The sequence below is a fragment of the Mus musculus genome, chromosome X, assembly GCF_000001635.26.
Source record: "Mus musculus strain C57BL/6J chromosome X, GRCm38.p6 C57BL/6J".
Lineage (NCBI taxonomy): Eukaryota > Metazoa > Chordata > Mammalia > Rodentia > Muridae > Mus > Mus musculus.
In genome coordinates, this window is record NC_000086.7 from 93,608,561 (window position 1) to 93,634,247 (window position 25,687).

General features: G+C 40.0%; 1 protein-coding gene across 4 annotated transcripts in view; it reads right to left on the reverse strand.

Annotated features, from left to right (window-relative positions):
- Pola1 (polymerase (DNA directed), alpha 1) overlaps window positions 1-23,827 on the reverse strand; it is a 327,622-nt gene extending 303,795 nt beyond the window's left edge. For 3 of the 4 annotated variants that reach the window (XR_003953001.1, XR_878096.3, XM_006527905.4), the window contains exons 1-4: window positions 23,509-23,827; window positions 17,928-18,052; window positions 15,259-15,355; window positions 11,945-12,025 (exon numbers count right to left, since the gene is read on the reverse strand). Coding sequence is in view for 2 of the 4 variants with exons in the window: in XM_006527905.4 (XP_006527968.1) it covers window positions 11,945-12,025; window positions 15,259-15,355; window positions 17,928-18,052; window positions 23,509-23,551 (346 nt within the window). In the remaining 2 variants the exon portion in view is untranslated. The remainder of the gene's footprint in view (window positions 1-11,944; window positions 12,026-15,258; window positions 15,356-17,927; window positions 18,053-23,508) is intronic. The other variant, NM_008892.2, reaches the window with a different exon arrangement.
- Between the last annotated feature and the right edge of the window lie 1,860 nt (window positions 23,828-25,687).

Genomic DNA, 25,687 nt, shown 5'->3' on the forward strand with positions numbered 1-25,687 from the left:
TGGGCATAATGGCTCAGGGATAGAACCCTAATACTCAAGAAGCTGGGACTGGAAGATTCAAGAACCTGAGAGAAGAGGATCTTGAGTTCAAAAATAGTCTGTGCTGCCAGGCAGTGGTGGCGCACACCTTTAATCCCAGCACTGGGGAGGCAGAGGCAGGTGGATTTCTGAGTTCAAGGCCAGCCTGGTCTACAGAGTGAGTTCCAGGACAGCCAGGGCTACACCGAGAAACCCTGTCTCGGAAAAAAATAATAATAATAATAATACTCTGTGCTACCTAATGCATGCCTAAGTATTTAAAAAAAAAAGCAAACAAACAGAGGTTAAGAGATGGATTAAAGGTACTAGCTGTTCTTTCAAAGGACTCACGTTCAATTTCCAGCACTTACATGATGGCTCACAGCCTTCTGTATAAGTCTAGTTCCAGGGAATCAGATGGCCTCTTCAGGCCTCTGACACATATTTATGTCACATATTTGATACATATTCAGGCCATTAGACACATGTACATGTAGACAAAACACAAACAAACATAAAAAATGAAAACAAAGATAGGGGCTGGAGAGATGGCTTAGAGGTTAGGAACACTTGTCACTCTCTTGCAGAAGACCCAGTTCAGTTCCCAGCATTTACATGGTAGCTCGAAACCATTCATAACTCCAATTCCAGGGACTCTGATGTCTGCTCTGATTTCCATGGGCATCAGGTATGCACATGGTACACATACATACATGCAAGCAAAAATACTCAGACACTTGAAATAAATCTTTTTTAAAAAATTAAGATTATTTAAAAAAAAGTTTTCATGTACACTTACTCTCCAAGACAGCAACCTCACACCTAGGAATTTTCCCTGAGGAAGGCACAGATACTGGATGTTGTACTATTTGTAATAAATTATTGAACATAAGTGTTCTTCCAAGAAGTTCATTATAATTAGTGAAAACTTATATTCTGAAGCATCCACATGACTTTTCACAGCTACATACACATAAACACAAAAGAAAGATTTCTATACACTCTATGTACCACACTAGAATGATTTTCAGAGTACTTGGCTAAGCAAAAAAAAAAAAAAAAAAAAAAAAAAAACTATACACATTATCATTTATTTAACAAAAATAAATCAAAACACATACACACAATTCTTGGTAAATAGCTCCCCAAATAAAATTGTTGAAGCAAAAACATGAACACAATGTTTAGAGTTCAGTAAGGACAATAAACAAAATATGGAAACAACAGATACCCAACTAATGAAGAGATAAACAAAATATAGTATATACAACTACAGAACAGTATATTATTCATTCATAAAAAGAAAGTAACGGGGAAGCCGTTGCCAGAACATCTGTGGGAGACATCTTCCTTCCCGGATCCCGAAAAGACTAGTCTGCACAGATTAAGAGTGAGGATTACAGAAGCTAACAGCTTCTGGGACAAGTGGGAGCCACAGAGCTTCTGTGGCAGATCCCATTTCAGGCTACAGACATCTGGGCACCTTCCCTGCCAGAGGAGAGGTGTCCACCCAGCCCCGGGTGGGGGGGGGTGCTTTGCTGGAACATCTGCAGGAGCCATCTTTGTTCCAGATCCTGCCAAGACTAGTCTGCACAGGTGAGAGTGTGGACAACAGAAGCTAACAGCTTCTGGGACAGACCCTATTTCGGGCCTTCATCTTCTGCCAGGAAGCAAGTCCGAAAAACAGATATCTGTGCACCTTCTCTGCAAGAGGACATCTTACCTGCAAAGAGTGCTCTAACCACTGAAACTCAGGAGAGAGCTAGTCTCCCAGGTCTGCTGGTAGAGGCTAACAGAATCACAAAAGGAACAAGCTCTAACCAGAGACAACTATAACAACTGACTCCAGAGATTACCAGATGGCAAAAGGCAGACATAAGAATCTTACTAACAGAAACCAAGATCACTCACTGTCATAAGAACGCAAAACTCCAACCTCAGCCAGTCCTGTGTAGCCCAACACACCCGAAAAGCTAGACCCAGATTTAAAGGCATATCTCATGATGATGGTAGAGGACATCAAGAAGGACTTTAATAACTCACTTAAAGAAATACAGGAGAACACTGCTAAAGAGTTACAAGTCCTTAAAGAAAAAGAGGAAAACACATCCAAACAGGTAATGGAAATAAACAAAACCATACTAGACCTAAAAATGGAAGTAGACACAATAAAGAAAACCCAAAGTGAGGCAACACTGGAGATAGAAACCCTAGCAAAGAAATCTGGAACCATAGATGAGAGCATCAGCAACAGAATACAAGAAATGGAAGAGAGAATCTCAGGTACAGAAGATTCCATAGAGAACATGGGCACAACAATCAAAGAAAATGCAAAATGCAAAAAGATCCTAACTCAAAACATCCAGGAAATCCAGGACACAATGAGAAGACCAAACCTACGGATAATAGGAGTAGATGAGAATGAAGATTTTCAACTTAAAGGGCCAGCAAATATCTTCAACAAAATTATAGAAGAAAACTTCCCAAACCTAAAGAAAGAGGTGCCCATGAACAAGAAACCTACAGAACGCCAAATAGATTGAACCAGAAAAGAAATTCTCCTGACACATAATAATCAGAACAACAAAAGCACTAAATAAAGATAGAATATTAAAAGCAGTAAGGGAAAAAGGTCAAGGAACATATAAAGGCAGTCCTATCAGAATTATACCAGATTTTTCACCAGAGACTATGAAAGCCAGAAGAGCCTGGACAGATGTTATACAGACACTAACAGAACACAAATTCCAGCCCAGGCTACTATACCCAGACAAACTCTCAATTACCAAGATGGAGAAACCAAACTATTCCATGACAAAACCAAATTCACACATTATCTTTCCACGAATCCAGCCCTTCAAAGGTAATAAAAGAAAAAAAAAACCAGTACAAGGATGGAAACCACGTCCTAGAAAAAGCAAGAAAGTAATCCTTCAACAAACCTATAAGAAGACAGCCACAAGAACAGAATGCCAACTCTATAAACAAAAATAATAGGAAGCAACAACTACTTTTCTTTAATATCTCCTAATAGCAATGGACTCAACTCCCCAATAAAAAGACAGACTAACAGACTGGCTACACAAACAGGACCCAACATTCTGCTGCTTACAGGAAACCCATCTCAGGGAAAAAGAGCGACACTACCTCAATATGAAAGGCTGGAAAACAATTTTCCAAGCAAAAGGTCTGAAGAAGCAAGCTGGAGTAGCCATTCTAATATCTAATAAAATCGACTTCCAGCCCAAAGTCATCAAAAAAGACAAGGAGGGACACTTCATACTCATCAAAGGTAAAATCTTCCAAGAGGAACTCTCAATTCAGAATATCTATGCTCCAAATACAAGGGTAACCATATTCATTAAAGAAAATTTAGTAAAGCTCAAAGCACACATTGTACCTCACACAATAATAGTGGGAGACTTCAACACACCACTTTCACCAATGGACAGATCATGGAAACAAAAACTAAACAGGGACACAGTGAAACTAACAGAAGTTATGAAACAAATGGATCTAACAGATATCTACAGAACACTTTATCCTAAAACAAAAGGATATACCTTCTTCTCAGCACCTCATGGTACCTTCTCCAAAACTGACCATATAACTGGACACAAAAACAGGCCTCAAAAGATACAAAAATATTGAAATTGTCCCATGCATCCTATCAGATCACCATGGATTCAAGCTGATCTTCAATAACAACATAAATAATAGAAAGCCAAAATTCACGTGGAAACTAAACAACACTCTTCTCAATAATACCTTGGTCAAGGAAGGAATAAAGAAAGAAATTAAGGACTTTTTAGAGTTTAATGAAAATGAAGCAACAACATACCCAAACTTATGGGACATAATGAAAGCATTCCTAAGAGGAAAACTCATAGCTCTGAGTGCCTCCAAAAAGAAACTAAAGAGAGCACACACTAGCAGCTTAACAACACACCTAAAAGCTCTAGAACAAAAGGAAGCAAATTCACCCAAGAGGAGTAGGCTGCAGGAAATAATCAAACTCAGGGGCAAAATCAACCAAGTGGAAACAAGAAGTACTATTCAAAGAATTAACCAAACGAGGAGCTGGTTCTTTGAGAAAATCAACAAGATAGATAAATCTTAGCCAGACTCACTAAAGGGCACAGGGACAGCATCCTAATTAACAAAATCAGAAATGAAAAGGGAGACATAACAACAGATCCTGAAGAAATCCAAAACACCACCAGATCCTTCTACAAAAGGCTATACTCAACAAAACTGGAGAACCTGGATGAAATGGACAAATTTCTAGACAGATACCAGGTACCAAAGTTAAATCAGGATCAGGTTAATGATCTAAACAGTCCTATATTCCCTAAAGAAATAGAAGCACTCATTAATAGTCTCCCAACCAAAAAAAGCCCAGGACCAGATGGGTTTAGTGCAGAGTTCTATCAGACCTTCAAAGAAGATCTAATTCCAGTTCTGCACAAACTATTCCACAAAATAGAAGCAGAATGTACTCTACCCAACTCATTCTATGAATCCACAATTACTCTGATACCAAAACCACAGAAAGACCCAACAAAGATAGAAAACTTCAGACCAATTTCCCTTATGAATATCGATGCAAAAATACTCAATAAAATTCTCCCTAACTGAATCCTAGAACACATCAAAACAATCATCCATCCTGACCAAATACGTTTCATTCCAGGGATGCAGGGATGGTTTAATATATGGAAATCCATCAATGTAATCCATTATATAAACAAACTCCAAGACAAAAACCACATGATCATCTCATTAGATGCTGAGAAAGCACTTGACAAAACCCAGCAGCCATTCATGATAAAAGTCTTGGAAAGATCAGGAATTCAAGGCCCATACCTAAACATGATAAAAGCAATCTACAGCAAAACAGTAGCCAACATCAAAGTAAATGGTAAGAAGCTGGAAGCAATCCCACTAAAATCAGGGACTAGACAAGGCTGCCCACTTTCTCCCTACCTATTCAATATAGTACTTGAAATTCTAGCCAGAGCAATTCGACAACAAAAGGAGATCAAGGGGATACAAATTGGAAAGGAAGAAGTCAAATTATCACTTTTGGCAGATGATGATAGTATATATAAGTGACCCTAAAAATTCCACCAGATAACTCCTAAGCCTGATAAACAGCTTCAGTGAAGTAGCTGGATATAAAATTAACTCAAACAAGTCAATGGCCTTTCTGTACATAAAGGATAAACAGGCTGAGAAAGAAATTAGGGAAACAACACCCTTCACAATAGTCACAAATAATATAAAATACCTTGGCGTGACTCTAACTAAGGAAGTGAAAGATCTGTATGATAAGAACTTCAAGTCCCTGAAGAAAGAAATTAAAGAAGATCTCAGAAGACAGAAAGATCTCCCATGCTCATGGATTGGCAGGATCAACATTGGAAAAATGGCTATCTTGCCAAAAGCAATCTACAGATTCAATGCAATCCCCATCAAAATTCCAATTCAATTCTTCAACGAATTGGAAAGGGCAATCTCCAAATTCATCTGGAATAATAAAAAACCTAGGATAGCAAAAACTCTTAAGGATAAAAGAACCTCTGGTGGAATCACCATGCCTGACCTAAAGCTGTACTAGAGAGCAATTGTGATAAAAACTGTATGGCACTGGTATAGCGACAGATAAGTAGACCAATGGAATAGAATTGAAGACCCAGAAATGAACCCACACACCTATGGTCACTTGATCTTTGACAAGGGAGCTAAAACCATCCAGTGGAAAAAAAGACAGCATTTTCAACAAATGGTGCTGGCACAACTAGTTGTGAACATGCAGAAGAATGTGAATTGATCCATTCCTACCTCCTTGTACCAAGGTCAAATCTAAGTGGATTAAGGAACTCCACATAAAACCAGAGACACTGAATCTTAAAAAGGAGAAAGTGGGGAAAAGCCTCTAAGATATGGGCACAGAGGAAAAATTCCTGAATAGAACAGCAATGGCTTGTCCTGTAAGATCGAGAATCAACAAATGGGACCTCATAAAATTGCAAAGCTTCTGTAAGGCAAAGGACACCGTCAATAAGACAAAAAGGCCATGAACAGATTGGGAAAGGATCTTTACCTATCCTAAATCAGATAGGGGACTAATATCAAATATATATAAAGAACTCAAGAAGGTGGACTCCAGAAAAACAAATAACCCCATTAAAAAATGGGGCTCAGAGCTAAACAAAGAATTCTCACCTAAGGAGTACCGAATGGCTGAGAAGCACCTGAAAAAAATGTTCAACATCCTTAATCATCAGGGAAATGCAAATCCAAACAACCCTGAGATTCCATCTCACACCAGTCAGAATGGCTAAGATCAAAAATTCAGGTGACAGCAGATGCTGGCGTGGATGTGGAGAAAGAGGAACACTCCTCCATTGCTGGTGGGATTGCAAGCTTGTACAACCACTCTGGAAATCAGTCTGGCAGTTCCTCAAAAAATTGGACATAGTACTACCGAAGGATCCCGCAATACCTCTCCTGGGCATATATCCAGAAGATGTTCCACTGGTAATGAGGACACATGCTCCACTATGTCCATAGCAGCCTTATTTATAATAGCCAGAAGCTGGAAAGAACCCAGATGCCCCTCAACAGAGGAATGAATACAGAAAATGTGGTACATTTACACAATGGAGTACTACTCAGCTATTAAAAAGAATGAATTTATGAAATTCCTCGGCAAATGGATGGACCTGGAGGGCATCATCCTGAGTGAGGTAACTCAATCACAAAAGAAGTCACATGATATGTACTCACTGATAAGTGGATATTAGCCCAGAAACTTAGAATACCCAAGATATAAAATACAATTTCCAAAACACATGAAGCTCGGGAAGAATGAAGACCAAAGTGTGGATACTTTGCCCCTTCTTGGAATTGGGAGCAAGGCACCCATGGAAGGAGCTACAGAGACAGAGTTTGGAGCTGAGACGAAAGGATGGACCATCTAGAGACTGCCATACCCGGGGATCCATCCCATAATCAGTCTCCAAACGCTGACACCATTGCATACACTAGCAAGATTTTGCTGAAAGGACCCTGATATAGCTGTCTCTTGTGAGACTATGCCGGGGCCTAGTAAACACAGAAGTGGATGCTCACAGTCAGCTATTGGATGAATCACAGGGCCCCCAATGGAGGAGCTAGAGAAAAGTACCCAAGGAGCTAAAGGGATCTGCAACCCTATAGGTGGAACAACATTATGAACTAACCAGTACCCGGAGCTCTTGACTCTAGCTGCATATGAATCAGAAGATGGCCTAGTCGGCCATCAGTGGAAAGAGAGGCCCATTGGTTGTGCAGACCTTATATGCCTCAGTACAGAGGAAAGCCAGGGCCAAGAGGTGGGAGTGGGTGGGTGGGGGAATGGGCGTGGGATGGTGTGGGGGACTTTTGGGATAGCATTGGAAATGTAAATGAAATAAATATCTAATAATAAAAAGAAAGAGAGAAAGAAAGAAAGTAAGTAAGTAATAAGCCGGGCGGTGGTAGCGCAAGCCTTTAATCCCGGCACTTGGGAGGCAGTGACAGGTGGATTTCAGAGTTCAAGGCCAGCCTGCTGTACAGAGTGAGTTCCATAACAGCCAGGGCTACAGAGAGAAGCCCTGTCTTGAAAAGCAAAAAAAAAAAAAAAAGGAAAGTAATAGCATATGCTCTAACATGAATGAAATTAACAATCTTATGCTAAGTCAAAGAAGCCAGACTCAAATGGTCAATTATATGATTCCATTTATATGAGATGAAATCCAATGACATAAAGTAAGCCAATGGTTGTCAAGCACTGAAGGAATACTGGGAAGTGACTGCTTATTGAGTATTGAGCTTACACCTAACATGAAGCTATTCTGAAATTACATAGTGGAAACAGCTATATACATTGCAAATTTACTAAAAGTCATGGACCATAAATACATTTTTCATTTTTCATTTTCCATGTGCCTGAACTGTGAAAACTGTAGACACTTGTGAAAACTTTAAGACAATAGAGTTACATGAAGATCGTTAAATTTTTATTGACATCATTTGGAGCAATGTTTAAATGCCTCATGCTTTAAGACTGAGTATAAGACAACAGGTGGTGGTGGAGCACAACTTTAATCTCAGCACTCTGGAGGCAGAGGCAGGCAGGTCTCTGTGAGTTCAAGCCCAGCCTGGATCTACAGAGTGAGTTGTAGGACAGTCAAGGCTACACAAAGGAAACCTGTCTTGAAAACAAACAAAACAAAAAAGGTTAATACAGAGACGTCAATAGAGGTGTAAATAAAAAAAGAAAGGCTTCATGAGAAGCCTTTAATCTCATCACTAAAGGTTAGTGAGATTTATACAGAAAAACGGGAAGAAAAGGAGTGTAAGTAAATATTGATGCGGAATTCTTCCAGCTTAGTGCTGGCTTTGTTTTACTGTGATTTCTCACTGTTTCTTTTCACAGCAAAGTAGCTGATATATTTTTCTACTTATTGTACACAAGCCAATCCATAATAAGGTTTTTTCAAATAGAGTTGACCTTTTACTTCTAGCCAAAATTCTGTAACTGTTTTGTAAATTGGATTCTATTTCCCTTTATATGCTCTTGTGATCTTACCAGGCTTCTGGCAAAAGACAATGGTGAGCTGTAGGCATGGGGGGGGCAAAACATGAAAATTTCTAAGACTAGCTGATTTCTAGAATGTCAAATCTTCTCTACACTGATATCTAATCAAAAAGAGAGAAAACCACAACCATGGAAACACAGTGACGATGGCTCCTTCATTTAAGAAATATTGCATACATTCTTTGAAGTGGCTACTGGTGTGATCAACACTGGAGCAACTGGATTCTCTTTTCTCTGAGATGTTTCCTGTCCATTCCAACTTCCTACTATGCAGGTGGCAAAACTAAGATCAGGTGATAAGATCAGGTCAAGACGATACAATTAACAACACTGCCATAACTCAAGCACAGTCTCTACACCTTAGCAACAAGAGCATATCCATTCCCCAGATCTGAATTCAATTCCCCACTTAAAAGAAACTAACATAAGCCGGGCGTGGTGGCGCACGCCTTTGATCCCAGCACTCGGGAGGCAGAGGCAGGCGGATTTCTGAGTTCCAGGCCAGCCTGGTCTACAAAGTGAGTTCCAGGACAGCCAAGGCTACACAGAAAAACCCTGTCTCATGAAGAAAAAAAAAAAAGAAAGAAAGAAATTAACATTCTAGGGAGAAACAGCCAATTCCAGGTCTATAACAGAAGTACAAGATAAGCCTGAAACACCATTTTGGCCCTAAATGCTAGGGAATGCTCAAAGACTGGTAGGATCGTATGAAAAGGATGCTTAAAGGGACTCCACTGAACAAGTCTGAACCTCAAAAGGAAAAATGAGAGGTTGGGGAAATGACCTAGTAAGACCACTTGCTATGCAAGCAAGATGATCTGAGCTTAAATCTCCAGCACCCTAGTAATAACCAGGTATAGCCTTGCATGCCTGTAACCCAAGTTCTGATGGACAGATGACTGGATTCAGGGAGTCTACTGAATGGCCAGCATAGCCCAAATCAGCAGACTTCAGACCCTGTCTAAAAAAATTTGGCGAAAAGGGAAAAGGGAAATCCCCAATGTTGTTCTCTGGCCATTGGCACACTCACATATGCTCAGCAGCCCACATAAACAAAAGGAAACATACTAATGGCCACTGATCTTTAATAGTGAGGTTCTTAGGAATACACAGCTTCGGGGATGGAGAGATGGTTCAGGGAGTGGTTAAGGGCACTGACTGCTCTTCCGAACGAAGGTCCTGAGTTCAAACCCCAGCAACCACATGCTGGCTCACAACCATCCATAGTGAGATCTGACACCCTCTTCTGGTGTGTCCGAAGACAGCTACAGTGTACTTACATATAATAATAAATAAATCTTTTTTGAAAAAGGAATACACAGCTTCAAAGTGATAATATGAAAAAAATAGAGAAGCTGGGTACAGTGATATGTTTAATGCTTAATGAACACATGAGGCTAAATAAAGCAGAAGGATCATTGAAGTTCAAGAGTTCAATAGCAGTCTGAGCAACATGGCAAGACCTTATTAAAAGTAATTAAAAGAATAATAGGACCACCAATACCCACTCAAAGCATTGGGTGAACTTTTGGGAAGAAACAGGATATATAAAATATACATGGCTTAAAATTACCCTGTATCATCCAAAGGGAGAAATGAAGTTTTGCATGTAATCTGACATTATCATCTTAACCAAGAAATCAAACTTATTATCAATAATAATGGAATAAAAGACATGAGAAGGTTTCCATTCCCTATTTATTCTAAAACCCTTTTTTACTGTTGCCAATAACCTGAACCTAGTAGGCACAAAGAAGCAATTAGGAAAATCCAAGATTTTGAGACATTCAATTAAACAACTAGCCCTTTAAAAGTTTTAATACCATGAAAGACGAAAGAATGGGAAGAAGGGAAGAAGAACTGTTCAACACAAAATAAGACCAAAGAGTGAAAGGACATAAAAACTAAAGTAGATTCTGCATCTTAAAAAGTTATGGGAGCCACGGAGATGGCTCAGGAAGTAACAGCACTTGCTGAGCAAGCCTGACATCCTGAGTTTGGTCCTTGGAATCCAGGTTTTAAAAAAAAGCTGTGTGGTGGGGTGGCATGCATCTGTAATTCTAGTGCTCCTACAACCAGAAGGGAGGCTAAGATAGGAGAATCAACTGTGCTCAAGTTCAGCTAGCCTGGACTTTCACAGCAGTGCATCAACAGAACAAGAAAGACCCCCACCTCAAAGCAAGGTGGAAAGAACTCCTCTGACCTACACACAATACACACACACACACACACACACACACACACACACTGTAGCACACCAGATATGCCAGTGCAACCCTCTCTTTCTATCCCTCCCCCCCTCTCCCCTCACACACGAAGTAAACAAATATCTAGATACTTTTAATTACAAAAGACGTTGCTGAGCTAAGTGGAATTTTTTTCCCTATAGACAACATATTAGATAATACCATGAACATGGTGCTATAGTTAAGCAGACAAGCATCCTTACTCTTAGGAAGCCACTGTTGAAGTTCAAGAACCTAACCATTTAAGTTTGTTTATGAGGTTACGAAAAGGGAAAGGAACCAAAGGTTAAACCAAAGTGAGAGTTATTCCATGTAAAATTTCAGTTAAAGCAAATTGGTTCCTCAGAAGGCTCATTCAGTCTCTTGGGACAGCAACCTACAAGATGTTATAATCCACAAAATTTGCTATTGATAACCACTCTCTCAAGTTAATAACAACAAAAGCATCATGTTTTAAGGAAGTTTACATTTTAGTATTGGGATGTCTTCATTGCTACCCTGGAAGACATGTTGGACAAGCTAAACTTTGTTTTTCTACTAAACAATTATTAAAGCATTAATACTCTAGGCATATCAACTCAGTAGGAATTGAAAGATATTATTGTTGCATCCATCAAAATCTGCAATTCTAAAATAACTAAAGAACTGAAATATTTTAACATAAGTAAAAGATCAAAGTCCTCAGTAATGGGGACTTGAAACTTTTTATTTCCTGCTAAAATTTTTGCTTCTTACAGGTAATATCAAAACCAACTTTTTCGCCAGGCGTGATGGCACATGCCTTTAATCCCAGCACTTGGGAGGCAGAGGCAGGCGGATTCCTGAGTTCCAGGCCAGCCTGGTCTACAAAGGGAGTTCCAGGATAGCCAGGGCTACAGAGAAACCCTGTCTCGAAAAACAAACAAACAAAAAATAAAAAACAAAAAAAAAAAACAACTTTTTCTCTATTAGAACATATTCTTGAAGACAGACTGATTCAGAATACCAAATCATTTCAATTTTAGACAGTTCTCTAAGTCTCAAAATGACATTTTTCAAAACAAAATATAGGTACCTTTTCCACAGGTGTCAAGTGCATCATCCTCAAGGTCATCATCAAAAATCTCTCTGCCATCTTCCACATAGCCTATCCCATCTGAAAGAACAAAGTTAAATATTGGAATCAAGGTCCTAAAGTAGCCAAAAGCTGGGTGTGTCTGTAATCAGCACTCAAAGAACTAAGGTAGGAGAATTACAAGTTTGAGTCCAGTTAGAGTTACAAAATGAAGTGGGGGGGGGCAGCCTGGGCTACAGAATGAAAAACTGCCTCAAAGTAACAAAAAATAACAATAAGACAGTGTATTTAACTGTCACCAAAACTGACAGGATCCAAAAGTACCTAGAAGATAAAGCTCTTGGCATGTCTATGGCCAGTCCTGCTAATCCAAAGCTGCAAGATCTCTCTCACACAGGGCAACAACAGGATAACCAGGAGGTTAATTGTTGAGGACCCAATATTGGTAGTGTCACAAAAGCCAGAGATCTGAACCAGCTCAACACACTGCAGTGAACATTTGCAAGTGAACATGTGTGGACAGAGGCATGTACTGTGGGACATACTGTGACACACTACAGCTTCCACGATAAGATGTTTTCTGTGCTTTGTTTTTGTTGTTGTTGTTGCTGTTGACAGTGTGTTTTTTATTTTAGGGGGAAACAATGGCAGCACTGGCTGACCTGACTCTCCCTGAGGCTGGACTGGTGCTGATTGACTTCTTATATTCATTTGTATCCTCAGCTTCCTGAGAGGATTAAGAATTGCTAATGAGTAGATAATGCATTTTGTGGATTTAAGGTAGATATAACTGATTTTTATATAAAAGTTCAGATTTGTCATTCTTTTAAGATTCTTACAAGATTACTTTTAAAGATAAATAATAATTACTCCTTTGTAACTGAAAATTGCTGCCTGCCAATAAGAGAAACTGGCCGAGAAAACTATCTTGCTTGCTTACACTTTGTTAATCTATAACAAGTTGCTTGGTTACAAATATATATGAGTTTGGGGGGAAATTTTGTTTTCTTTATCAGTACTTCTTGTAACGGTATTGGGAAACACACTAATTTCTTTTTTATAATCATTTACTAGAAGAAAACTAAAATGTCGTCACATTGTAATTTTATATAGCTTGAAAGGTTTTGCTGGGATATATAAGCTATAGAAGAAAGAATAGAGTATGAGTGGCTGGAACACTGTTTCTCCCATCCATCAACTATGTGTGTAAGTGTAGTTTGTATGAATGACGGTTGGAGCACCCATCAACTATGTGTGTGTGTGAGGTTTGTGTTTGTGGTGGTTGGAGCATTGTTCCTTCCATCTATCAGCTATGTGTATGTATGTGTCTAAGGTTTGTATGAATGGGGGCTGCAACATTGTTCCTTCCATCCATCATCTGTATGTATGTTTACATGTAGAGCTTTTCTGGGTATATGTTGGAGCTTGGTCCATCCACTAGTGTATGTGTGTGTGTGTGTGTGTGTGTGTGTGTGTGTGAAATGTTTGGAGCCTGCTTGCTTTGCTCTAACCATTCTATTGTGAATATGTATGTTTGACTATAGGTCTGTATGAATGTATGTACATGTGTATACATGCATGTTTGTGTACATGACGCTATTAGACTGAGACTTTTGTTTTATCCACTCAGTGTGTGTGTGTGTGTGTGTGTGTGTGTGTGTGTGTGTGGTGTGTGTGTACGCACGCACCCGAATTTTCTCTTTTTCTTCATCTTTCTCGCTGGCCCCAAGAGTTAACTTCTCTAATCACTGGCTGCCTTTGGCAGCAGCCCCTGTAGGTATCTGGATTCACCCTTGTCAGCTGCTCTCAACACTGACTCCTCAATGTCTGCCTGCCTCAGTTTACCCTCTGGTGCCAAAGCAACTCTTCAGAGCAACTCTGGAAGATAGTCTCTATCTCCATATCATAGGCAGAAAACTTGTGGCTTAATGATATTAACTAACTTACCCAAGGCTAGTTGCAAAGTGGAAAAGATAGAACCTAAAGTTTATCCCTGAATTCCACCAGCTATGCGACTGTTCCTCACTATTCCTCTTTTAGAGGGGCACTGATGATTCAACCTAGTACCCAAGCATTCCCTCTCAATTCCTTCATGATCAGTCATGTTCTGAGGGATTTATTCTTGGGTATGTACCTGCATTTTCTAAAACAGTGGTTCTCAACCTTCCTAATGCTGCAACACTTTAATACAATTCCTCACGTTTGTTGTAGTGCCCCCTAAACCACAAAATTACTTTCACTGCTACTTCATAACTGTAATTTTGCTACTGTTATGAACTATAATATAAACATCTGAGATACAGAATATCTGATGAGACCCCAAAGGGGCCTTGCCCCACAGGTTGAGAACTGTTGTTCTAAAGGATTCTCAAATCAACTTCCTATTTTTAATGCTTCATCTTCAAATAACTAAGAAAAATCTAACCATAAATATGCCTCTAGCAACACTCTAAGCGTGTATACTGACTGTCGAGCAAACTGACAGGGTCCAGAAGCAGCTAAGTGGACAACCCTCTGAGAGGTTGTCTATCAAGGCTAACGAAGGTGAGCAGACCCATCTTTTTTTTTTTCCCCTCTTTTCTTCTCTCTCTCTTTTTTTTTTTTTTTTTGGTGGGTTTCTCTGTGTAGCCCTGGCTGTTCTGGAACTCACTTTGTAGACCAGGCTGGCCTTGAACTCAGAAATCCACCTGCGTCTGTCTCCTGAGTGCTGGGATTAAAGGTGTGTGCCACCACGCCCAGCCACCTTGCCAGGAAATCTTTAAAGTTAGATAGGCACTGCAGCTATTTTTTTTTAAAGATTTATTTATTTATTATATGTAAGTACATTGTAGCTGTCTTCAGACACTCCAGAAGAGGGAGTCAGATCTCGTTAAGGATGGTTGTGAGCCACCATGTGGTTGCTGGGATTTGAACTCTGGACCTTTGGAAGAGCAGTCGGGTGTGCTCTTACCCACTGAGCCATCTCACCAGCCCAAGCAGACCCATCTTAAGTGTGGGCAGCACCATTCCAGCGGCAGGGACCATGGACTGAATAAGTGGAAGGAAGCAAATGGAGCGCAAATCATTCTTCTTTACTTCCTGGCTATAGATACAATGTCACTTCTGCCACCATTCCTGCACAAGAATGATGGACTATATATAGCCTCCAACTATGATTTAAATAAACCTTTCCTTCCTTAAGCTGTTTTCATTAAGGTTTTTATCACAGCAAAGAGAAAGGTAACTAATGAAAATGTCTCCTCAGGCATAGCAACTGCCCTAAATGACAATCAGGAAGTAGCACAGTGCCTGGCAGGCAATTTCCTCCCACATACCGTCATCCACAATCCAGTCATCATCCTGACGGGCCTGAACCAGTTTCGAATACTGCTCTTCATCAACTTCTTCATAAACACTTGTGAGGTCCTCAACCTGCCATTGCAAAGTTTATGGAAAAGCTTCAAATGGAGTGAAAGTGTTAAACAATTCTGATGAAAAAAATTATCAGATTGAAACTGGAATGGCAGCCTGATGGAATAGCTGCAACCAAATCATGAGTTCTGACATTCAACACCACCGCAGGGTTTTCCTTAAATAGACATCAATTAACTTAGTATTCCTTTTAGGTGGGTGTTAACATAAGATATTAAATGACTCCATTAGCATAATATACTTGTCATACCATCAATTACTCATCTATCCCATAAAAAACAAACTGAATTATAGCCAACTCTTCATTAGCTGCTTTGAGGATTGTTCACATAATTTCTAGACTGGTTTTTCCTATAGTTAACAAATTCATAAGGCATACCACACCTATTCACCACTAGCTGATGAATGCCCTGCAAAGACACTAATTTTAGTAATGGTTCAATTAACTAAATAAAATTCAAAAGAAATACCTTAGTCATCCCCTCTAAAAATGAGCAAAACAAAATTCACTCTATATTCTGTCGGCAAAGAAGGGAAGGTTTTTAAGTCATCTGTTTGTCTTGCCACGAATCTTCCCTGAACCTGAGGTTGTAAAAGTGCATGCAGTGAGTTCTCAAATCACACTGGATACCTGACTGCTAGAAGGCCTGAGCAACCTGACCCACAAATATGAAAGTAGCAGACCACCTCCACACAGGAAAAGTAATAAATGGAACAGATGCACACCACTGTTGCAGCTACCCATGGTGACAGGCCACTGACCTGCCAAACTGAGTATATGGAGACTGGTTATCAATAGTTTATAGATACCTCATTTAAAATTGTCCCCTCCTTGGGAGTCTGCCTTTTTAAAGGAAAAGCAACCAACTGTACCCGAAAAGGTAAGATCTTAGGGAAAAAAAACTTCAACACAAACACTTGAGAGTCTAGCAGTAAACAGCTAACTTGATTTCCACTATACAGAATAACTCTAAAATGGAGTTAAAGAGAGATGATCAGTGCTTAAGATCATTGAGTTCCCAGTACAACAAAGGATGGTTGAGAACCACCTATAACTCTAGCTGCAAGGGCTCTAACACCCTCTTGTGGCCTCCAGGGGCTTCTGCATGCATGTGTGTAAAAACACATAGGCACACACACATATACATAATATTTTTTAAAAGACATGAGGAAATATTTTACTCTATCCTCTGCACATGGGGTTCCTGAGAATAAAACCCTGGGCTCAGCTCTTGTTAGGCAAGCAATCTACCAGTGAGCCATATCCCCAATATAGTAGACTATCTTTAAAAGAAAAAAAAAGGAATGCTGCTACTACTCAGAACGTTTTTAGAGAGATATATAAGATTAATAATACTATGCATAAAGGGACTCAGCCACTAAACATAAACATCTGAAAGGCCCCAGAGAACTCCCTTGTAGAAATGCCTACATAAAAAATGCACTACTCTGCATGGTAGCACATGCTTTTAATCCCAGCACTTGGGAGGCAGAGACAGGTGGATCTCTGTGAGTTCAAGGCCAGCCTGGCATACACACTGAGTTCCAGGACAGCCAGCGCTACACAGAGAAACCCTGTCTTGAAAAAAAAAATTAAAAATGCTTTACTCCTGCTTGCTTGACTGTAGTCTTTCTGGCAACTCTTTATGTTCCTGGAGCCCTATTTAACTTGAATGGTGTCAAATAGGAAAATCCTTTCTAGTTACCTAATCCCCACAATATAGTACAGGCCAGTGTAAAATGTGAATGTTCCCAAGCAAGGTCACCTAGGTTCGAATAAGGATCTGCCACTAGGATCTCACTAACTTTCCAGTGCCTAGCTACCTCACCTGCGAAGTGTTGTTAATCATACTACCTATCTCATATGGTCACTGAGAAGATGAAATGAAAAGCATATTTATAAAAGTACGTAGAATGGTATGTGAACTCAGAAAGTATATTAGCTGCTACTATCTTCTAGTGCTTATCTCTTTCTGGCGTTGACAGTTAAAATACAGAGTGAGGAAGCTAGGCAATGCTGTCCATTCTGATTTGGCCTACAGGTCATTAAAAACGAAAAGAACAGTCAGGACTATCCCATTCAATCTTACCAACAGGAAGTACAGCCCAAATTTCCATTAACACTCCCCTAGCAAGTGAATTTAAGAACAATTATAAGAAGGTGCTTAGCTAAACTACTTAATATCATGAAATTAAAAACACTACTCATTTCCCTTATGCAAAGGGACATGCAGTATACTAACTAAGGGAAAATCTACCAACTACTCTCACTTACAATGGTATGCAAAGCTCCTTACAACAACTTTAAAGGGTCTAGCATTCTCCATACCCTGCACATCTACCTCGTGCCCACGTTTGTTCACTGTTATGCTGTAAGAAGCATGAGCCAGATCCAGTGAGAGGAGCCTGTTATTCTACCTACTAGGGAGGTCAAGGATAGAATCTAGGACATCTATTTCCCCCCTCCAAAAAACCCTTAAAACATACTAACATTTCTAATGGGGTGATGAAAGGGACACAGAACTGACTGCAGAATGTGAATAATAAAGCACAGGGTTAAAACGTTACTTACTTCGTATTTATACTTCTCCCCAGCTTTAGCCTTTTTCAGTCTCTCTAAAGCTTCTTGACGTCCTTTCTTTGATTTCTTTTCTCGCCGAGCTCGGGAAGCTGCAAAACTCCCTGAATCTGACACAGCTGGAAAAAAGTCGAGTTTATCAGATACTAGAAAATTACCAGCCATCTTCCCTCAGAACCGAAAGATTGTTTCTAGGCAATAATAACCAAATGAGTATTTTTAGAATACAAAGTAATTCACAAAGCATGGCCCAATATGACGATCCTGTGACTCTCCAGAAATTTCCTCTAACTTCCAGTTAAAACACCTAAAGCCAATTATCTTGATTCACGTCTCTGTAGTTGTGAAAAAACACTGTGCACAAAGCCGGGTACAACGGTGCACTCCTTTAATCCCAGTGCTGGGGAGGTAGAGGCAGCTGGATCATTCTGAGTTTGAGGCCAGCCTTGGTTTACATAGTGAGTTCCAGGACAGCCAGAGCTACACAATGAGACCCTGTCTCTCCCAAAAAAAAAAACAAAAACAAAAACAAAAAAAAAAAAACAAAAACAAAAAAAAAACAAAAACAAAAACAAAAAAACAAGATAATAACAATTAATAAATATGGCCACAAACAACTTGGGAAAGAAAAGGAATCTTGAGTCAAGAATATTTAAAAAAAAAAAATAATGGAATGAATGTGCTTACTGATTTCCTCTCAAAATTCAGCTACTTTTCTTATATCTCCCGGTGTCTACCCATGGTGGCACCTCCCACAGTTGACTGGGCATCAAGAAAACGCCTCCATAGTCTTGCCTACAGGCCAAGCTGATAGGAAGGCATTTTCTCAACTGGAGGTTTCCTCTTCACAGATGATCCTACTTTGTGCTAAAACTAAGCAGCACACCAGTTCTAGTCTTCCCCTAAAAGGAACAAAATCTCAAAATCATATAGAAAAACATGAAAGATGGGAATCAGACTTAACATTTCCATCAGAAAAAAACAGGCCCTGCCGGGCGTGGTGGCGCACGCCTTTAATCCCAGCGCTCGGGAGGCAGAGGCAGGCGGATTTCTGAGTTCAAGGTCAGCCTGGTCTACAAAGTGAGTTCCAGGACAGCCAGAGCTATACAGAGAAACCCTGTCTCGAAAAACCAAAATACAAAAAAACAAAAAAACATAAACGGGCCTTGAGCAATCCAGTGAGTCATAAAAAGACAATTTATTTGGTGTTCTAATAATCAAAAGGATTTAAATAGCATCCATTCTTTGCAAAGTATAAGACGCTATGAGACAGATCAAAAGCATACAGTCCCTAAACTCATAGAAATGTACACTCTAACATGGAAGATGAATAACACGGAGCTCTAAAACAAGGTTAAGTAGCATACGCTGTACTGAGATTACAGGAAGCACCTGGAATGTTAGAGAAACAGACTGGCTAAAGAAATTTCAAAATAGAGTTCAGAGGATCATGACAGTATAAGACTGTAGGAAAAGTTCACAATGGTTGAAATGCCCTTTGTCAAAATTACTGAAATACCAGAGAATCTTGGTGTTTACTCAGTTTTTGACCCATCTGTGCTTTTGATCATCACAAGATGGCCAATACACACACACACACACATACATACATACATACACACACACACACACACACACACACACACTTCATCCACAGAATTAAGACTTCCTGGCAGCCATGAGTTTAAGCTCAGCATGACTGCCACATATGTCTGTGAAATTGAATGTTTATCTTATTCTATACTGATTAATTTACTAAAAGGAGTAATCACAAAAAAGGGAGAATTGATAAGAAGCATCCTTAAAACACCACTGAAACATTTGTGACATTAAGCTGTTTGACTAAGTGTCTGAATGAATCAGAAAATAAGATCTAAAGAATGTGTGCCCAATGTTGGCAATAACCCGCTGAAAGCTGTATCTTAAAAGTAAAGTGTAATTAGAGGTCCTATTTTCTCTCTAGCTCTCTGGAAATGTAATCTCTGTAGCACCTCAGTTTACTTTTTACATTCACATTTGACATTAAAATACATTTCTCAGAAAGGCACTAATAGAAAATTAAAGAATGCAGATATTTGATGACAGTCACAAAATCCTGAGTGTCATTCAAATGATTTAAAAGATCTTCAGTCAGCCTACATGAAAATGGGCACAGTCCTTAAAAATAAATTCAGTGTATTCAAGACCTTGACAACCCCACAAATTCTCTAGATATTAAAATAGATTTACTCCACAAGCAACTGTACCACTACACAAAGTTTGAGATACAAATACAAATAAGACGGTTTTCTTGTCTCCAAGTTTATCACAGTCAAGTAACACAAAAGGACCTAAGGCTAGGATCAAAATATAAAAATGGTTCCATATAAGAAGTAAAAATGCAGTGCAAATGGAGAAAACCATTATTTTGTCCAGGAAACTGAAAAGGGTTTCACAGGAGATGTCTCCAAACAAGCCTAGAAAATGGAGAATCTCAACATCACAAAACAGGATAAAAAGTTGCAGAAACCAAGGAAGAGACCTAAGCCACATTACAAAGAAATAAAAATGCAAAATCTATCCGGAAACTTAGACAAAGCCAGTGTGGAAGCTCATTTCCTTGTAAGAATACACAGCAAGTAGGACAATCTAAAGTCTAGATTCTAGACATTATGGAACAGATGCCCAATTTGGCCATTTTTAGTGGGTGACATGAGACTACCAGTCAGCTACCTTGTTTTATTTTAATTTTTTTTCTGAGACAGGTAACTAGGCTATCATTAAATTATAATCGTCCAACCCCAGCCTTCAACATGGTAGGACTGTAGGTATGTGCCTCAATGACAGGTTCACCTTGTTAAGTTGCCCAGTATTTGAAACAGAAATTCTTTCAGAGCCCATTTGACCTGCTACAGTGGGTGTTTCTGCAACTGAGTCTTTCTTCACAGATACTTTGTAGCTAGGCTATGAGCATGCAAAATAGTCTCTACCAATGACAAACAGGGGCTCAGATTTTAAATTGGAGACTAATGTTCCAAGGGAGTAGACCAGACCAGTACTAAGAAAGTTTGTGTTTAAAAAAAAAAAAAAAAGGCAACTGTTACAGAACTTTTTTTTGGGGGGGGAGGGGGTTGAGACAGGGTTTCTCTGCATAGCCATGGCTGTCCTGGAACTCACTTTGTAGACCAGGCTGGCCTTGAACTCAGAAATCCACCTGCCTCTGCCTCCCGAGTGCTGGGATTAAAGGCATGCGCCACCATGCCCGGCTGAGTCCAATAAATATATCTTAAGGTATAAGCTGTAACATCTGAATATTTTGCCATAGGTGACAATGACCTCTCTGGCTCAGTTCTCTGGCACAGCAGAAATCACCATTTCTGGCTAAGCAGCCCCCAGAGTGGCTTCCCAGTCCTACAGGATCTCTGCAAACTGCATAGTACCCTAATCAATTTCTTTTGTTTAAAGCAACTAGAGTTGGTTCCAGTAGTTGTAGTGGTTCCTGACTGAGCCTCTGAATGCCTTTTTTTGGTCATTAAATTCCCAATCTCTTTTCATACACTACTTGTAAGAGCTACTTATAGACCTTTTAAGACCCTTTTACACTCATGAAAAGGAGAAAATACATCTTCCCCATTAAGAATTAAATAAGAATGGCTATCTTATTATGTACTTAGCAATACAAGAGAAATTGGGTGTGCATGTGTGACTACAACTGTATGGGAAATGCATGTGCATGCATGTGCACGTGTGTGTGCACACACATGTGTGAGTTGTGTAAGGTTGTAGGATAATCAAACATATGCACATGCATACATTCCACACATGGCACCTAGTCAACACTTTGGTCTAGCTTCAGAAAGCAAAACTAAAGCAATTTCCTCAGGGAAGATTCCATGTGGTACTATATATGACTGTTTACTTTCTCCACTCATGAAGACAGAAGCCACACCATTCTACCCAGCATGCTAATGCCAGAGCCTGGCAGAATGCCTATGCCTTGTACTTGCATAATAAATGTTTGCTGAACAAACCAATATACCAGATTTTTTTATCATTAAAGCCTCCAATGACTTTCTATACACAATGGCAGCTAATTACACGCCTTGCTACATTTTGCTGACACTGTCCAGGTGTCCCACCTTCCAACATAAAAAGCCTGGAATTTTTTTTTAAAGCAATGTCTTTAACGCTGTGTGAATTAGCAAAAAAAAAAAAAAAAAAACAAAACAAAACAAAAAAAACAAACAAAAACAAACAACAACAAAAAAAAAAACACCACACACACACAGACACAAGACAATGGGGGAAAACACAAAGATTGAAATAATGTTTTCAAATCACCACTTGGGAGTACTTCTACCCTCCCCCAAAGCAGGCAGGGACAGTAACCTGAAGCGGTCTTCCACATAACAATCTTTTGGCATGCTTTAAAGAAAAATTCCAGTCACAAGTCCCCAGAAAATACTTAATCAACACTGTGACTTAAGAGGGGTCTCAAGATTGCACAGTATCCTCCAAAGAGTGATTTCTTGATGTGCACAGATGGCGTACAGTTTTTTAGGGTGAAAAAAGGACTTAGAAGCAAATGACTGATAGAGGCTGCAGACTGTTCATGTACTTACATCCCACAGCCCATTTGTAATCCAAGCTAGTCAACTCTCCAAAATAATTTGTCTGAGAGAGGAGAGAGAGAGAGAGAGAGAGAGAGAGAGAGAGAAACCTGTGATTTTAAAACTAGCTGAATGCAAAAGAAACTGATTACGAAGCAAGATCTCATTAATGGCAATGCACAGTGAATGGCAGGACATGTGACACTTGGTTAAGAAAGTATCTGATTTTAAGTTAGAACTGAAGTTAAGTCATACTTTAGCTGAACACCGTTTAAAATCAGAATCAGACAAGGCCATCTGCATTTTTGAACTCTACTTCTGGAAATAAAAAATTACTACTCACAAAATGCCTGATATATAGGGCATCCGAAATGCTACTCAACTGATACTTTTTTTCAAACCTCACCCAAAATGACTAGACCTGAACAGTATTTCTATGTAGCACTTGAAGAACTTCCCGTAGAACCTAAAAAAATCTTAACGAAATGCATCTATATCTGGTGACAGCACTTCCATCTCTCACTTCAATGACAATGCTAACAATTTTCCTGGGACTTCCTAGAAACGGAGGCACAGGCATGCTCCAAACCCTCAAACCGAGACCTGCCAAGGGAGCATAGAAACAGTTTCAGGCAGGAGAGAGCAATCCCTGCCGAGGCAGGTTGCCATGGAAGTTGTAACCCACACGTGCTTGCGACTCATCAAAGAAAATGAAAAGAGCCAACGACTGTGAAGCCTGTCATAAGAGAAAGAAACCGCTCAAGCCAAAATACCTTCAGCAAGTGACCCCATCAGGAAGCCCCGTCCCACACCCCTAGGGTCTCCGCCCAGAATGATTAAGGTTGGCGGTCAAACAGACCTAAGGGGCGGTCTAGGAGCGCGCCACCTTCTTAAGGATAAAAAGCAGAGACCTTCCGCTCCCCCTCGATCATACCGCGACCCCCACATTCCCAACCACGTGCCCTAAGCATGGGATCCTCCCTCACCGCTTGCCTCCAGTTTACAGTCCTCTTCGTGCATGGGCGCCATGGTCCGATAGTCTCTCTATTCCGCGCCAACCAGCCTGAAACTGGCGCGGAGGCCAAGATAGGCGCCAGTACGAAAGCCAATCAGCGGCCTGGAAGACTGCGGACTTCCGCCCGGAAGGCCACTGACGTGCGGCGCTGAGCCGCGCCCCGCCCCCGGCCTTCCCGCGGGAGTGCATTTGGCGCCCTGTGATGACCCCTGAGCGAAAAGCGGGAACCTCGGCGAGGACCGGGGAGACCTGGAGAAGGAGGCGGTCGGGAGCTGAAAAGAAACCTCCTAAAGGCACTGCGCAAGCGCATGCACGCTATTTTAACAATCCGTAGGACGCATGGGAAAAGGGGTTCTCTGGTCACGAGAGATATTTTCTGGGAAAAGAAGTGCGGGCGGGTATAAATTGTCTCTCAATTGCTGCCCTCCATCTCTGCCCCCGGCCCCAAAAGAGTGACTTCTTCGACAAATACAATCTGATTCTTGCCCTGTACCTTGTCTCTCTGAGTGTTATCCACCAAAACGTATTTCCCTCAAGCACATAGCTGAAGTGACAGCCTCCAAATGTAACAATCTTACTTCATGACTCACTCCTGATGTGATACAATTGAAAAAGTAACAAAATAACTTGTGTGTTTTGGATTTGTTTTATTTGCTTAGTTCTTTTAAGACAGTTGTTGACAAAAAATAACACTCACCTCAAAGCGGGTGAGGGAGGTTAATCAGTAAACTTTACTCTTGGGAGGCTGAGACAAGAGGGTGGTAACTTTGAGCCCAAAATGAACTTCTAAGTTTGAAGCCAAAGAAGTTCATGCCTCAAAAAGAATGAGAGTTGGATAGACAGAAAGAGAAGCAAAGAAAAAAAAAAGAGGGAAAGTTTAATGAACAAACATCAAAAGGAAATGGTAAATGAATGTTGTCTTAGGCTTTTACTGCTGTGAACAGACACCATGACCAAGGCAAGTCTTACAAAGGACAATATTTAATTGGGGCTGCCTTGCAGGTTCAGAGGTTCAGTCCATTATCATCAAGACAGGAGCATGGCAGCATACAGGCAGGCACAGTACAAGAGGAGCTAAGAGTTCTACATCTTCATCTGAATGTTGTTAACAGAATACTAAGTTCCAAACAGCTAGGAGTAGGGTCTTAAAGCCTCACAGTGACACACCTACTCCAACAAGGCCACACCTCCCTAGGCTAAGCAGATACAAACCGTCACACATGTGTACATACCTAATTGCAAAAAATATATCAAATATTTAGGCCTATAAAACCCATTCCCAAAATGTGTCTTTTGCAAAGATGATTGACTTATAAATGTTTTCTGTTTATAATGCTCTTTTTAATATTGGGAGGATTTAAAGTTCAGGTGGAGTCAGGCTTGGGATTTGAATTATATAACTTTTATATAACTTTGGACTACTTTCAGAGACCTGAGTTTCTTCTTTTATAAGTTGCTTCTACTTATCTAAGGAATTATTGTGAAATTTAGTTGAAATAATATCTGTACAATTCCATTAAGATATCATCATTTGGAGGCAGGCAGATTTCTGAGTTCGAGGCCAGCCTGGTCTATAGAGTGAGTTTCAGGACAGCCAGGACACAGGACACAGAGAAACCCTGTCTTGGAAAAAAAAAAAAAAAGATAACGTCATTTGGACCAGTGAGATGGCTCCAGGGCTATACAGAGAAACCCTGTCTCGGGGGGGGGGGGGGGGGGGGATGAAACATGGGCTTTCATTTGGGTGCATTTACAAAGGAAGAAAGACTGTTTCTGGGCTTTACCAAAAACAAAAAGGGGGACTCAGATATTTAACAAACTTCTAGACCATAAAATATATGTGGTATAAATAGGCAGTATTTAAACAAGGGGTACTTAAGTCATTTTTCTTCTCTTTTTTTCTCCCCCTTCTTGTTTTGTCTCTTCCTACAACACAAATTTTGGATGGTAGTTCTGTAACCATCCTGAGTCATGGGATGACTGGAAAGAAAAGTCACACGCTGAAATTGTGGTACAAAATGGTAAGAATATGGATCTCTAATGTCTACAAAGCCACCATAACACCCTTAACTTGACTAACTGCAGAGTCCTACATGAAAGAAAGTAAATAGCAAACATATTTTAAAAGTACCATTTTTGAGTTTCCTATT